General features: G+C 37.0%; 1 protein-coding gene across 1 annotated transcript in view; it reads left to right on the top strand.

The window, feature by feature from the left end:
* The window catches only part of CHD1L (chromodomain helicase DNA binding protein 1 like), a 60,236-nt gene extending 49,443 nt beyond the window's left edge, over positions 1-10,793 (top strand). Inside the window, exons 15-23 of the mRNA XM_081943185.1 lie at positions 268-433; positions 2,345-2,490; positions 2,937-3,097; positions 3,518-3,723; positions 4,186-4,284; positions 4,625-4,695; positions 5,202-5,316; positions 8,245-8,353; positions 10,478-10,793. Coding sequence (XP_081799311.1) covers positions 268-433; positions 2,345-2,490; positions 2,937-3,097; positions 3,518-3,723; positions 4,186-4,284; positions 4,625-4,695; positions 5,202-5,316; positions 8,245-8,353; positions 10,478-10,517 — 1,113 coding nt within the window. The 3' untranslated portion in view covers positions 10,518-10,793. The remainder of the gene's footprint in view (positions 1-267; positions 434-2,344; positions 2,491-2,936; positions 3,098-3,517; positions 3,724-4,185; positions 4,285-4,624; positions 4,696-5,201; positions 5,317-8,244; positions 8,354-10,477) is intronic.
* The last annotated feature ends 5,504 nt before the right edge of the window (positions 10,794-16,297 follow it).

The raw sequence follows: 16,297 nt of genomic DNA, 5'->3' as shown, positions 1-16,297 counted from the left end.
ATTTATTAGTATTTACCATATTAAAAATTAAAATGGATGTACTGCTGCCACTACCACTTCTCACAATTGTTTGAAAGGGTCTTAATACATTATTTGTCAGCATAAGGTGGCAAATAATCTCATGAACTCCTGAGGAGGTCTTAGGAGATCCTTAGGGGTCCTCAGGCCACACTTTAAGAAACACTGGTATAGATCAACCTTCTAAAAGAAATAGGGAAATAAGAGTAAGATCTTTTAAATGCCACTGTATTCTCTTTTTTTTTAAAGCTAAATGAAATCCTGAAGTTTGGTTTGGACAAACTGTTGTCATCAGAAGGGAGTACTGTCTGTGATATAGACTTGAGAAGTATCCTTGGGGAGACAAAGGAAGGAATATGGTCAATGGATCCAGTGCAATCAATCACAGAAATAAATGAAGAGCATACTTTGGAAAGTAAGTTGATGAATCTAACATAAAATACAATAGAAATCAGGCTCCTCACTTGAAACTCAGATTTTTTTCTGAACATTAACATCACTTATGTATATGCTGCCCATATTTTTTTATTCTCTTTGCCAAAGTTTCTTTTGAACATGCACACTGTGCTAAAAACCATAGTTGGTATTATGTTTTGCTGCATAAACTGTGGTCTGCTTTTCTCATTGTTTATTCATTTATTTGTTTGTTTCTCACCTTTATTATTTTTACAAATAACTCAAGCTGGTGAACATATCCAACACACCTCCCTCCTATTTTCTTCCTAATGACAACCCTGTGAGGTGGGTTGGGTTGACAGAGAATGACTGGCCCAAAGTCACCCTTCCATGGCTTTCATGGCTAAGGTGGAATATACAGTCCCGGTCTCCTTTCTAGCTTGATGCCTTAACTACTCGACCAAGATAGCTACTTGGAGCCTGAGACCTCTGAATTATATATAGCCTCCGAATGCCTTGGGTGAGGCTTTCAAAGCTGCTGCTGACATGGATGCTAAGTATTTTTTTAATGAAATACAAGGAGGATATCATTAAGTACATGCAGAGGAAACATTTGTTTAAATCAATTTAAATCAAACTTAGTAAATATCTTTACAAGGTCTACTTTTCAGTGTATGACACTTCTCAGGCCACTTTAAGACTAAATGCTACTCCTGACTTTAAAACTGTTAATAAGAAATTCTGCTTTGTAATATAGTAGTGGGGTTTGCACATGGCATTAAATATAGCAATTATAGCTTAGCACAGTGGATTCAATCCATGACATTTCTAACATTTGATGTATATAGAAGTGTAGTATAGTGGTTAAAGTGTTGAACTGGGGTAAAAAGACCTGATCTGATCCTTAGCCATGGCTGGTTGATGGATTTGTGCCCAGCCCATCACACTACATGTGATTATACTGAAGAAAAGTGGAAACACTGTGTACACTGCCATTAACTCATACATGAAAGAGGGGATGCTAAAACAATGAATACTTGGAATTGAGGAGCCCTTCAGGAGCCCTACCTAAATACGTTTTTTGCAATTTAATTTTTTTGCTTGTATTTGAAATGAACTGGTGGTTCAAATGTAGTCTTTAAAAAAAAACACCCTATAATACAACAGCTTCTTTCTCTCCTTCCACCCCAGTGTTTCTCAAACTTGGCGACTTTAAGTCCTGTGGACTTCAACTCCCAGAATTCCCCAGCCAGCTATGCTGGCTGGGGAATTCTGGGAGTTGAAGTCCACAGGACTTAAAGTCGCCAAGTTTGAGAAACACTGTTCCACCCTATAAAAAGGGCAGATACAGGAACAAAGAAAATATGTAGGCTGCCCCATCACTCCTACTGTACAACTAGAAGCTAACTGTATTTTTATTGATTTTTTACCATTTATGTATCTACATTCTCTTCTGATTTATGGATTTATTTAAGTAAAGTATATCAAAATTTGATTGGATAGATAAGGATGTTACATTTATCAATAACTGGGGAATTCTTAAATGGCAAAACATTTTAAAATAATAACTTGGCTTGAGCATGAAACAGCAAAGTAATATTGTAGAAAATAGATCCTCCGATCTAATACCATAGAATTTCTCACTCAGGAATTTCTTACATTACATTTCTTTGCCTTAAAAATAAAAAAGCTGATTAGAAAAAAATTAATATAAGACATTGAAGAGTACATTTCTTTCTTACATATGTGTCTCATTAAATTTTTATTATTATAAAAATTATAAGTCCAGCAGTATTTTTTCTCTCCATAGGACGCTAAGATCATGTAGGAATGACTTCTCAAAAGAGGGTTACTATAAGAAGTATTACAATGCTGGAGCTAATCTTAAAGTTAAAATGTATGTCAATTGATGCTTCATTTTGTTTTTAAGGCCATATGTACATATTTGAGGGCAAAGACTATTCCAACGAAACTAGCCAAGGGGACAAGAAGGCATATGATCATTTGCTAGAACATCAGAAAGCTCTCCTTGAAGACCTCAGTCAACAAGGAAGAAGTCTCCGAAATAAAGAAAACGTAAGAATAATGCGACATTTTGATATTTTGATTAGTGTACCAGAAAAAGGTTATTTGAAATTTATATACAAACATAACAGGAAGTAAGTTGGAAAAATAATTTCTACTGTCAACTTCCATAGAATGCCCTTTAGATTAAGTTTTATCCTGTTTGACTGGATTTAATCTCCAGTTTCTATGGGCACTCTATCATCGATTTCTGGTAACTGGAATTTTAAAAGCTCAACAAATCTAGATACTGGGTAGCAAGTTATAAATATTCAGATGAATTCTCAGGCCAAATAATCTGGAAATTCTTATGTCGGTCAATGCAGTGGTGTGTTCGTGTTTTGAAAAAGTCTCTGGGAAATTGACCAGAAGAACCTCTGATGGTATTAGATGAAGAGGAATATAAAAGCAATTTGAGATAAAAAAAAAAGATTATATCCCATAGATTATTTTTCTAGGTTCTTATGATGGCTGATATGGGACCTAGTAAAAAAAGGCCTAAACTGAGCCCAGAAGAGCTGGAAGTTCAGCAGAAAAAATTGCAGGAAGCAGCAGCAAAGAGGGCAAGGCTCAGAGAAGAAAAGAGGCAGAAGGCAGCAGAGATTAAACAGCAGAAAAAGTAAGTTTTTTACATGCTTTACTCCCTCAGCTCTTGAGCCTATTCTGGGCTTCAATGAAAGAGCATTTGAAAATTAGCATGCTGTTACTAGAAGCCATTCATTTCTCTGTACTCTATTGGTCTAGACCAGGGTTGTCCAAACTTGGCAACTTTAAGACTTGTGGACTTCAACTCTCAGAATTCCCCAGCCAGCTCTGCTGGCTGGGGAATTCTGAGAGTTGAAGTCCACAAGTCTTAAAGTTGCCAAGTTTGGACAACCCTGGTCTAGAATCTCTGTAGAATATGGGCTGCTTTCATACTACTGTTTCAGTAATGCTGAAGCAGGATTGAAACTCAGCTGATGTTTAGGTTTATAATAAAATCAACTCTGCATTATTTATACAAAATAAAAAGATTCTTTTTTTTTTTCATTTCATTCAGGAAAGCCTTGTGGGAAGCCAATCACTATCAGTCTTGCTGCCTTGAGTCAGAAGAAAGCAGTGAAGAAGAAGAAGACAAAGAAGATGGGGAAAATCTATTGGATTTAGAATATACAGACCCTGAGCAGACTTTTATAAAGTATATTATGGGTGATGTTACCCATCCCATAGTAGGGGATGAGGATGCCATAATTGTTCACTGTGTAGGTAAGTTAAGTAAACTTTACGTTAAAAGCCTATATTTTTGTGCATTGTGTTAATTAATTCAATTGATTACTTGAATGGTTTTTGCAAGTATAGAGCCACAAATATATATATATATATATATATATATATATATAGATAGATAGATAGATAGATAGATAGATAGATAGATAGATAGATATAGATATAGATATAGATATAGATATAGATATAGATATAGATATAGATATAGATATAGATATATATATATATATATATATATATATAGATATATATATATATATATATATATATATATGTTTTCGTAGATTTTCACGGGTGTAGGTATGCTGGTTTTGTTGTATTTGGGTCTTTTCCCGTGTAAGGTTAAGATTGTCTTAACCTTACACGGGAAAAGACCCGAATACAACAAAACCAGCATATATATATATTTAAGTGAAACTTCTTAACAATTCTTTGTTTCAGATGATTTTGGCCACTGGGGAAAAGGTGGTTTATTCACAGCTCTCAGGAATCGTTCTGACCAACCAAAGAAAATATATGAACTAGCAGGAAAGATGAAAGGTAAGTCACTTTTCCATTATTTTAATGGATGATATCCAGCTTTGCAAATCCAAGATATCCAGAGGCTGAGTTGCCACCACTCATTCAAATATTAATCCCAGCCAGTCTTTTACACAGGAATGAGTTTAAAAGAAGCACACAATCCCTGCCCATATATAATATTGCAGGGAGCTGTTTTTCTTTGCCTACTTCCTTATCTAAGGAAAGCCATAATAATGCTAAATGGAAAAAAATGTGACAATTTATTTCTCATTAGTGTTATTCAGCTATTCAAAAACTTTTCTCTCAATTTAAATCTAAATAGGACTAAATGTTTCCACCCCTGTTAATTGTTTTGTAGACCTGACATTAGGAGGAACTCTTTTATTCTGCATTGATGATAAAGAATCCAGGAATAAAGGAACGGATTTGGTAATTACATAGCAATGTGTTTTCTTTTAAAAATTCTAAATTGCATTCTACGCAGATAAGAACCCAATAAAATACATAGTTGATATTCTGCATTGATAATAAGAAATCAAGGAGGAAAAGGACAGATTTGGTACCTGCCCAAACATATATTTTTCTTTTAAGTAGTTTTAAATTGCATTCTATGCAGATAGGAACCATATAAAATGCATAGTTGAATAGCAGTAAAAGTTGCAGAAGAAGTGTAAAACAGTTTACATCTTACTAAGCAAAATGCATGGAAACTACTCTGTTTTTGATTTATAGTAATCTTGGCTAGGTTTTCTCTGAATTCCTTCCTTCCCATTTTTACATAATAACACACTAAAGGAAAATAAAAATTAAATTATCGGGATTAGTTCAAAGTTCAGAAGACATAGCATTTGTAAACAGGGGTGAGAATTATTTTTTTTGACAATCCATTCTGTGTACTCGATTTGCTCACTAGTCAAAATGTAATATCTTTCTAGCTGGCTCTTATTGTAGCACAGCACCGGGACCATTCAAACAACTTGTCTGGAATTAAGCTTCCTGCATTAGAAAAAGGATTAAAGAAAATTTATCGAGAAGCCAAGAAAAGAAACGGTAAGCATGGCTGTCTCAGGGCTTTTGGGACAGAAGAAATTTGATTGTTCTCTATACAAAATTTTGAATTTTGACAGGTGATAGATATTGTAAATGAACAAACTGGGTAAGATTGCTTTATAGCACAGAAGCAAAATATGCCTCCACCTAGGATTGGACTAACGGAACCACTACTACCCTAGCGAAAAAAGAATGGCTATCCTATATGCTGCCAAATGGCAGTGACCATCGAGACAAAAAGGGAGTGGAAAAGAAGATAAATGACTGACTGTATCAGCTGATGACAAGCAACTGCAATATGAGTGTGGAAATAGTAAAAATCGATGTCTGGACCCCTAACCTTCTCTTCTACCACCATTGCGACTCTTCTACGCCCGATTCATACTTTATTATTTAGACAGAATTCATTACTGATTTCATGGGAATGAGGTGGCATGTTAACATTTGCATTATTTGGTGAACATAAAAAAACAACTATCAGGAAAAATGAACCCCAAGAGCAAAACTGTTGGCAACATGTTACTTGCAGGTGAAAAAATATCAAGACTGTCCCCACAACTGCTGAAGCAAAACAATCGTTTCATAATCTCCCCCCAGAGGAAAACATGCAAACATTGACTGAAGAGTCCCTTTTAAATGTCCCAGTAGCTTAGTCTTCCCCAGGGCAAAAAAGACTTATGTTGATGATAGGTGACTCATTTCTTAGAGGAACAGAATCAGCATCTATAGACCTGATAATCTGTTGAGGGAGGTAAGTTGTCTCCCTGGAGCTAAGATCAAAGATGTGACAGAGAACTTACCAAAATAATCAAGCCTTCTGGTTATTATCCATTTCTTCTTTTTCATGTTGGGATGAACGATACAACCAGGAAAATAATATCTAGAGACCATAAGCAACTGGGCAGGAAAGCAAAATAATACAGGACATGATAGTCTTCTCTTCCATACTGCCAACTTTCAACACCTAATGCGGCAATGGAGGATTTTAGAAGTAAACTGCTGGTTCAAGGGACGATGCCATTGAGTGAACTTTAGATTTTTTTTAGACCAAGTATTTACAATACTTACAGGAAGTGCTTCTGGCAAGAGACGGGCTGAACCTCACAAGCATTGCAAAAGATATGTGGAAAACAACTGCCACACCTCATCAAAAGGGCTTTAAACTAAAAATGGAAGTGGAGAGTGACCAATCTTTAAGACCAAACCCCAAACATAAACTGCAACACAAAAAATCAGATAACGAGGAAGGCAGTGGTGAGAAGGAAGGAGAACTTGGGTATAAAACAGCATACATTAAAAAATAATGTTAACCATAATGAGCTTAGATGCCTCTAATGCTCAGAGTTTGGGGAACAAGCAGGGAGAACTTGAAATCCTAGTTCATGAAGGCTTGTACAATATTGTTGCCATTACAATTTAGTCTCAGGTAAATGTTGAAAATCATCTCATCCAGCTCCAGTCCACTGTTCATATACCAATCCAGCACATAATGGCTACCTCTCTTCTTCATTGTTGGCTAGGAAGATAAGCCTTGGATCAAGCAGGAGAATTGCCACTCTCCGCAATCTGCGAGGTGTCCTTCCTTTGTCACCCCTTCAAGAGGACTTTAGCCCTTTAAGGCCCCCCCCAACAAAGAGAATTCAGCCTAGGTTCGCAAAGCCCCACTCCCTATGACTGTCCTGCAGCAACGCCAAACCGGAAGTCCCTTTCCTGGCCTCATTTTTTTAATAGCTTCTGATATTTCAAAAAACATTATCGGATCATTCATAAGTTGTCTCTGGGTTTGTAAAATTTAGGTAACTGTTGTTTTGAAAGGTATTCACTTTTTTTAATATGTCAATCTCCTGTACTTTATACTAATTTGAATAAAAATGAAAGGGTTTTTTAAATTAGTTCATTGCCTTAGTACATTATTGCCTTCACATTTTTTCCAATTATTGTCTTTTTCTTTTCTTAATTTATATACTAACCATCTGCTTGGTTTGTTAGCAAATTCAACATGTCTTTGTTTCGCATAGTTCAATTTTGTTTCTATTTCCTATACAGTTAACATAGATAATTGTTGCCATAATAGTTTAATATGGTGTAAAATTTTAGTATCTGTAGGTGTCTTTTGCCTAATTTCATCCATTATCCTTTGCATCTTTTCCTGGAATTTTTTCTTCTCTAGGCGATTGTACTGTACGAAATAGCCCCTCATGACTGCTTTATTAGTATCCCATACTGTCATTAAGCTTGTCTCTTTTCCCAAATTTTTCTCAACGTATTCCTGCAATTTCTTTTTAGTCTTTTACAATCCTTTCCTTTTGCAAAATAGCTTCATTTAGTTTTCATCTGAAACTCGAGCTCTTTCCTCTTAAAACCAAAAGCACTGAGTTATGGTCTGAGAAAGATTTAGGCACAGTGTCCACTTTCAGAATTTTATTTAGTATAGCCTTTATTGTCATTGTACAAAATGAATACAATGAAATTGGTTATTTGCAAGATTTTTAGATATCCATATCATATCAATCCTTGAAAAAGATGTATGTCTTTCAGAGAAGAAGGTATATTCTCTGGCATCTCCATTTTTATATCTCCATGAATCAACTAATGCTAAATTATTAGGGTGACTTGATAGTTTTCCAGTACTTGAGGGGCAGTCACAGAGAAGAGGAGGTTGATTTAGTCTCCAAAGCTTCTAAGGGCAGAAGCAAAAGGTGGAAGCTGGTTAAAGAGAGAGCCTACCTGGAACTAAAGAGAAATGTCCTGATAGTGAGAGCAGTTAATAGTTTACATTGCAACAAAATGAGTTTCCAAATGTTGTCTTTATATGAAAATAATGTAAGATATAATTTTGTTTATAACTTGATAGTTCCTTCTACACCAATACATTATTATTATTGGTGCTGCATATTAAATATTTTCTCTCTTTATTCTTTTCCTCAGCAAGCATTCATCTTCCTCGCATTGGATATTCAACCAAAGGCTTTAATTGGTATGGAACAGAACGCCTCATTCGCAAATATTTGGGATCCAGAGGAATTCCCACATTTGTGTATCCTTACATATCTTATAGTGCTCAAAATAACTATTATCTTTATTTCACAGTGAATTAAGACTTTCCAAGAATCACAATACAATGAATTGCTTTTACTTATTCAACAAGCTAAGGAAACCAGACAAAGATGTTTATTGAAAAAATATAACTGATGAGTTCTGATGAGATACTTGTTGAGACATGAATAACTTGGTATTTTGATGATATAGACCAGCTGTCGGTAACCTGTGGTTCCAGAACTGCATGTGGTTGTTTGACCTGTCTCCTGCGGCTCCTTGCTGACACGGTCGCATGACCTGCTCTCTGCCCTGAGACACCGGCCCAATCTTGCCATGGCCAACATCAGCCTCGCTAACATGAGGGCTGGCGGGATGGGAAGGGATCTGGGAGGAGGGTACTACGGAAAGGGGGATAGCCTGCAACTGAGGAGCAAGCATAAGCCACCAGGGTGGCTTCCCCAAAGACCACCCTCCTCCTCACGTGACCCCCTGGCCAGCTGTTGTGGGGCTGGGAGGGTGCACACGAGCGGGGATACCCTCAAGCGAGCAGCCGGGCTCAACCAAAGCACAGCAAAGGTGTGCAGAGTGGCTGGGTTGACTTTTTTTTAGCAAGGACGCTCCAGCTTTCTCCAAGCCTGTGCTGCGGTATGGGCATGGGCCAGACCCCTTTGCCCACGGCCTGAGCTTTACTCCTCCAGCTGAGCAGGGCTGCCGACAGCGTTCCTTGAAAAGCATTCTCCAGGCAAAGAAAGAAGAGAGAAAAATGAGAGAGAGAGAGAAATGAAAAAGTGATGGAGGGAGAGAATGAGAGAGGAAAAAGAGAAACAAAGAGAGAGAGAGAGAGAGAGAGAGAGAAGGGGAGAGAAAAAAAAGGGAGGAAAAAACATGAGAGGGAGAGAAAAGGAGAAAGAAAGAGAGAATGAGAGGGAAAAAGAAAGAGAAGAGGGAGAGGAAAAGAAAAATATGAGAGAAAAGGTGAGAAAAAGCACAGAATGAGAGGAAAAAGAAATGAGAGAGAAAAGGAGAAAAATGAGAAAATGATGGAGTGAGAAAAAAGAGAGAAACAAATGAGAGAGAGAAGGAGAGGGAGAGAAATGAGAGAACTGGAGGTAGAGAATGAAAGAGAGAGGGCGAGAATAAAGAAAAAGAAATGAGAGAGAGGGGGGAGAGAGACCCGTTTCCCACAGAAAAGAAAACACCGGGAGCCACAAAACCTCGGTAGGCGTGGCTGGGAGAAGGGTCATGTGACTGGGTGTGAGTGACATTGAGTTGGCCACGCCCACCCAGGTTTTGTGGCTTCTGGTGTTTTCTATGGGAAACAGGTCCAAATGGCTCTTTGAGGGTTTAAGGTTGCAGACCCCTGATATAGGCAATCACTCCCCTTTTAGGTTAGACATTTTTTCATGCAATAATGTGTTGTGTTTCAGCTTGCAGTTCTAGAAGAACAGTGTGTTCAGATTCTTTTAATTAGTATGAAAGAAAGGCTTTTTAAGTTATCCTATAAATGTTAATTACAAATGAGCAAATGTATTCACAGAAGGCTTGTCTGGTTTGATTTTTTTCTCCTGTTTTCTTGGTGAGAGCAAACATTGAGGCAAAATAATGGAGCTTATAACAAAAAATGTACTTTAAAAACTCAAACTGCTGGATGGTTACCGTACACATTGAACATGGAAGTATTCATTAGTCTGGGAACAGCTACCTTATGTGATATTACATAGTTGAGGCATTCGCAAAGAAAGATATTTCTTTTTTTGGATGCAAAAAGATGACATATAAGTTCTGCCTCCCAAAATCACTTGATTCTTTTTTCTTTTTTTTTACTTTAACATGGGAATTATCAAAGGCCTTTCCACAACCTTTGCTAAGAACAAACTCTAGTGAAGATTTGGGGATCTTTTAATATCTGTTCTAATATTTGCAACAGTAACAAAAAATGTCAACATTAAGTGAAGCTTATTTTCAAATTAACTCTATGAGTCCCTTCTTGGAGAGGGGGCGGTCTAGAAGCACCAAATACAAATAAATAAATAAATAAGATAGCCATAGGACATAAGAGAGCAATTTACTGATTGAGTTAAGCTGATAATAAATGTGGCAATTCCTTAACTATGTTCTTCAGATACTACTTTCCAAGAATTAAAGCATCGTCTTCAAAATAATCCACAATAGCAATATTACAATCTTAAAGTTTTTCAGCTATTAAGCGGAAATTGGCATTTTCGGTGGATAAACTGAATTAAATATTCACTTTTATTTAGTTTTTGTTTTTTGCTTTAATTAGAATTGTATTTTACAGTTCTGGGTACTGTATATATTAATGGGGAAATTATGCTGTAGAAAAAATATCCAAAACTTCAGAGATCGGAAAAAATGAAGTGTTAAGTGAAATTTGATAAAGTGAGTGATTGCACAATAAAAGAATTATCTGAAACCAATGTAGAATTTAGATGATTTACTGGAGTTTTAAGTTTTACTATTCAAGTGTGGGATTTTTAAAACTCTAGCTCATTTGAAATGGAGAGTATATAATTAAAATACTTTAAAATACTTTAAATAAATAATATACATACTCATAGATTACAAGTGTATTAGGAAGAACAGTGTTGTAGTTTACAACCATTATTCTTCCGGAAGGCTAATTAAAATCTTGTGGACTCACAGTTATTTCAATATTTGTAAGCACCTACCAGTTAAATGGTGCCAGTTGTGTGGACTTTTTGACCCAACAGCAAAAGAACAATAAATGATGCATCAAATTTGTTTGCATCCAAAATTACCAGGCAGTAGCTATAGTGCCGTATGGCAGTAGCTATAACATCTATTCACTGAAGAAAGCACTGATAGGGAAGATTTAATTATTCCACATGAATCCAGATATCTATTTAGAAAGTATGAGTTTATTTTTTTTATTTTACCTTGGAAAATACATCTTTTAAAAAAAAAAATATCCTTTTTTCTTTAACACCCATAGGTGCTTGGTGAAGAGTGTATTGCCCCGGTCAATTTACTTTGTACATAATAATAATACTAGTGATACTGCGGGATATCTGCAGGATCGCATCCTACCCCACACATCCCTGCGACCAATCCGCTCTCACAGGGAGGGACTCCTCCGGGTGCCGTCCACTAGGCAATGCCAGCGGGCGACGCCCAGGAGTAGGGCCTTCTCTGTGATGGGCCCGACCCTCTGGAATGACCTCCCCCCTGACATCAGAACAACCACTGATCTCCGCTCCTTCCGCAAGAAACTTAAGACCCACCTGTTCCACTTAGCTGGCCTGGCCTAATAATAATGATGATGATGATAATAATAATCTTTCAACTTCTAATATTTCCATATACATAGTAATAATAATGTTTTTTTATTAAGTAGGAGTGTAAAGGTAAAGGTTCCCTTCGCACATGCGTGCTAGTCATTCCCGACTCTAGGGGCCAGTACTCTGTTTTAAAGCCGAAGAGTCAGCCGTCTCCGCGGTCATGTGGCTGGCATGACTAAACGCCAAAGGTGCACAGAACACTTACCTTTCCAACAAAGATGGTTCCTATTTTTCTACTTGCATGTTTACATGCTTTTGAACTGCTAGGTTGGCAGAAGCTGGGACAAGTAACAGGAGCTCACTCCGTTAAGTGGCGCTAGGGATTCAAACTGCCGACCTTTCTGATGGACAAGCTCAGCGTCTTAGCCACTGAGCCACCTATGTAATAATAATAATAATAATAATAATAATAATAATAATAATAATAATAATAATAATAATAATAAAAAAAAACTTTTATTTCTAGACCGCACCCTTTCCTAGGCAGGACTCGGGGCGGTGTACAGTCATGTTAAAACCATATACAAATACATAGACATGAACGTAGACGTAGACATAGACGTAGACGGAGGAGGTAAAAAATATACTGTACAATTCTTAGTTAAAATACAAATACAATTAAAATTCCCTTAAAAAATTCCCCAATAAAATGTTTGCCAGGAGGTGGAAGATGGAACTATCAATCGGCTAAGCCAGCTAGTCGGAACAGGTGAGTCTTGAGCTTCTGTCGGAAGGAGCGGAGGTCATTAGTAGTTCTAATATCGGTAGGGAGGTCATTCCAGAGAGTTGGGCCCATCACAGAGAAGGCTCTACTCCTAGGCGTCACCCGCTGGCACTGCTTGGCGGATGGCACCTGGAGGAGTCCCTCTCTGTGAGATAGGTCTCTGATAGGTTGTAGAGATGTATGAGGTGAGATGCGATCCCGCAGGTAACTAGGTCCCATGTAGCAGTATACATAGTAGTAGTTTCCCAATTTCTAATTTCTACTTCTATTTTCTAACTATTAATAAAACAAATCCCATATTAAGAAGTATTCTGTTATCTATCCATCATTTCTTGCCCTTTTTAGTATTTTGACTTTTTAATTAACCTTACATGTTCCCTCCCTGGGACCTTATGTCTCCTTACATCACTCATATTTAATCTAAGTACCGTATTTTTCGAAGTATAAGACACACTAAGGTTTTGAAAAAGCAATTTTTTTAAAAAAAGTAGGTAGGTAGGTAGAGGGATAAAGAGAGAGAGGTAAATACTGTAGGTAGGTAGGGAGAGTAAGTAGTTAGGTAAATAAAAGGAGAGAGAGAGAAATACAGTAGGTAGGTATAGAGAGAGAGCGGGTAGGTAGGGAGAGTGATAGAGAGAAATACAGAAGATACGGAGAGTGAGTAGGTAGGTACATAAGTAGATAGAGGGAAAGAGAGCAATACAGTAGGTAAGTAGACAGACTTATAAAGTGCTGCTGGGGGCTGGGGGGGCAAAAATGGGTTGTTTTTTGCTCATTTCTGCCCTCCCCAGCCCCCAGAAGCTCTCTAAAAGCCTCCATTTTGTGAAAGGGCGGGGCTTCAGGAGGCAAAAAATGCTGTATTCAGTGTATATGACGCACCCAGATTTTCAGCCTCTTTTCTTTACTCCGAAAAATATGGTATTTCATTGCCTCCACGTCTACCTCTCGCTTTACTGTCTCAAGGGCACCCACCAATAAGTCTTTCATCTCTTCTGGCAGATCTTCCTCTTTGTCCTTATCTATGTTTTGACATTTTAAAAATTAAACTGCCCTTTACTTTTCAAGAGTTATTCCTTTCTTTTCCAAATCTTTATCCACTTGTATCAATTGTTGATTTATCTCCTCTATTCTTTCCTCCACTCCTTTTAATTCCTTCTCTATTTTCTGGATTTTTTGTTCATTTTTTGTTGTCATTTGCTGAGGGTTTCCTAATCTCACATCTATGCCATGCATCTGTTTCTTCATCTCTCTATGATTCTTTATCATAGCTTCCTGGATATATTGATACATCAATTGTATTTCTTTTTAAAATATATTTGTTTTTCCCTGTTGTGACATCTTAATTTGATTTAATGAGCTGGAAATTGCTCAATAATTCACCAAAACCCCAATGTCCCAGTTGTCCAAAACACCAAAGAGACAATAAGAAAAGAATTTTCCCAATCCTGGAACCGTTCCTCAAAATCAACTAGATTTATAGTCCTCAGAATTTACCAATTTACTTCCTCAAAATTGTTCAAGTTTGTAATTCTTGTTTAACTTTTCTTCTATCGCGTCGTAAAATATTCTATCAAATAATATTTATAGTCCAGGATGGTCCATCAAGTTCCCTCATATCTTGTTAATCAACCAGCGTCAGTCGTTCAGTCTCAAGGACAATTCAAGGCAGTTCCAAAAAGGACCGTATTGTTTACAATCCACACTACTTTGAAACTCTTCAAAAGGCTCACCGTTTACTTCCAAACAGTCAGGAAGCAAATCTTATGGCTGCCTTTTTTTTTCTTGTCTGCCAATAGATGTCATCCCTATTCTTTCTCTTTCCGCTTGTATAGAATTCTATTTAAAATAGTCCATTGGCCCAGATGTTGTTTGCTTTTCTTCACTTTTTTCTACTTCCTGATGAGGTAGAAGATGCTGCCACCGTGGTGTCAAGTGATAACACTTTCCCTTCATCTTCAAGTTGGGTTTGGTGGCCATCATCACCAGACATTCTGGCCAGGGTCTCCCAGGGATTCAGGGATGCCTCCATCATGGAAGGCATGGCTTGCTTTATGAGAAAGTCGGCAGAGATGGACTCGTCCCCTTCTTCCTCATCATCTTTGCTTCCAATTCTTCCTGCCATCCAAATCAGTGACTCCCTTGGATGAGGGCAGCTCCTCTGGTCCTCCCCTCCCAGTCGTCCTTCTTTCCTATGCCGATGGACCACCTGGGTTTCAATGAGTCTTCCAGGTTCACATCTATCCATCCAGTGGGATCTGCTCCCAGGTGAGCTTTGACAGAGGCTTCACCCCAGCACTCAGCTTCCTCTTGGACGCTGCCTTATTGTTTCTTATAGATATGAACTTTGTAGGCAAATTCCAGAAGTTTAGCAATATTGTAATTGATATTGTAATTGTAAAATATTTGGGAATGATTAATTAAGTGATCATTCATTATGTTGCCATTGTGAGTTTTTATGGCATGTAGAAATTGTGTGACAGTGGTGTGGGGATTGGCCTTAATTCCTACTTCTCCAAATAGCCCCATTAAAAAGCGAAGTAGGTATACACCGTTTGATCTTTTTTTCCTAGATACGATAATTGAGCAGTTGAGACATTTGAGCCTCATCATCTTAAAGTAAATAAAATGAAGATTATTTTACCCATGTTTATTTACACTGTGTATATTTGACACTTTCATTTGCCAGGCAATTGTTTTTGGCACACTAGTCATAAAAAGCCTTATATATAATTGTTCATAATTTATTTTAGCAGGCTTCATTTTTTAAGAAAATTCAGTCTGTACTACAAATGCTATCATTCTATGTTTCAGTCCTTGACCAGGGGCCAACTGAATAATAGGGGCAGTGATTGGAACGGATTGACATCTGTGGAGAGTGGATGGTGGCCAAAGGATTTTATATTGCCCAGAATGGTCATGTGATTGAATTATCAATCATTAGAAAACAAAAGATCCATCTTCACATATGCATCTGAGAATAATCAGCCTTATTTTTTCTATAAAAAACAAAGTTGACACTAAGAATTTGCATTTTGAGAAAAATAATATGGTTGCAGTATTTTGTATTTGTGACATACAACAGTTTGCATAAATAAATAAATAGAAGCGTAAATTGTAGGAAGGATAGAATGGGGAACACTTTTATTGTTAATATTTTGTCAGACTTGTACTGACTTAGCATTTAGGAAAGAAAGATCCTTGACTCCATTTTGGAAATGAAAAGTTCACTTTTATGAAAGTCAAGCAATTACAGCATAAGCAAAGCTGGATCTGAATATTTCTGTGCAAAGCCTACAGTTTTCCCTCTTCTTCGCCATGCCATATAAGCTAACACAATGCTTTCCATTTCTTCTTCGACACACACTATTGTTGTTATAGAACTTCGGGCAGTACTTACTTTTTGGCTGATGTTGCAGTGAGAATAAGGAAGACTCTTAAAGAAAGTAAAGTGACTTTTGGAAAGTTGCCTGGACTATCTATGGAATGGATTAATAACCCTGAGATATAAAGATTTATTATTGAATATTCTGAGGAGCAACATCAGTCTTGATTTTCTGACTGTAGATAAGAGTGGGACTTATTAAAACAAGACAAGAGGCTTTACCAAGGAAAGATGAGTGGGACCCCAGGAGAAATGGCTTTGATGTTTCAAGACATTAGGGATCCTATGACAAAGAATTACAGAGAAACACAAAAGGCATGAATGGGAAAATGGAAAATAGCTTACAATTGATAATGAATGAAGATCAAAGAGTCCAGGAAAGAAGGAAACAACAGAAAAACAGGGAAAATCAGAACAGACAAATCAGCAAATAAAACAAGAAGATGAAAAGGAGAAGATGACAAAAATAATAATGACTAATAATAATAATAAAGTACTTTAAGAGTTTTAAAAATG

The sequence above is a fragment of the Natrix helvetica genome (genome assembly GCF_964273705.1).
Source record: "Natrix helvetica genome assembly, chromosome: 2".
NCBI classification, from domain to species: domain Eukaryota; kingdom Metazoa; phylum Chordata; class Lepidosauria; order Squamata; family Natricidae; genus Natrix; species Natrix helvetica.
The sequence above is the reverse complement of the archived record's forward strand: the minus strand, read 5'-3'. Positions and strand labels throughout refer to the sequence as shown.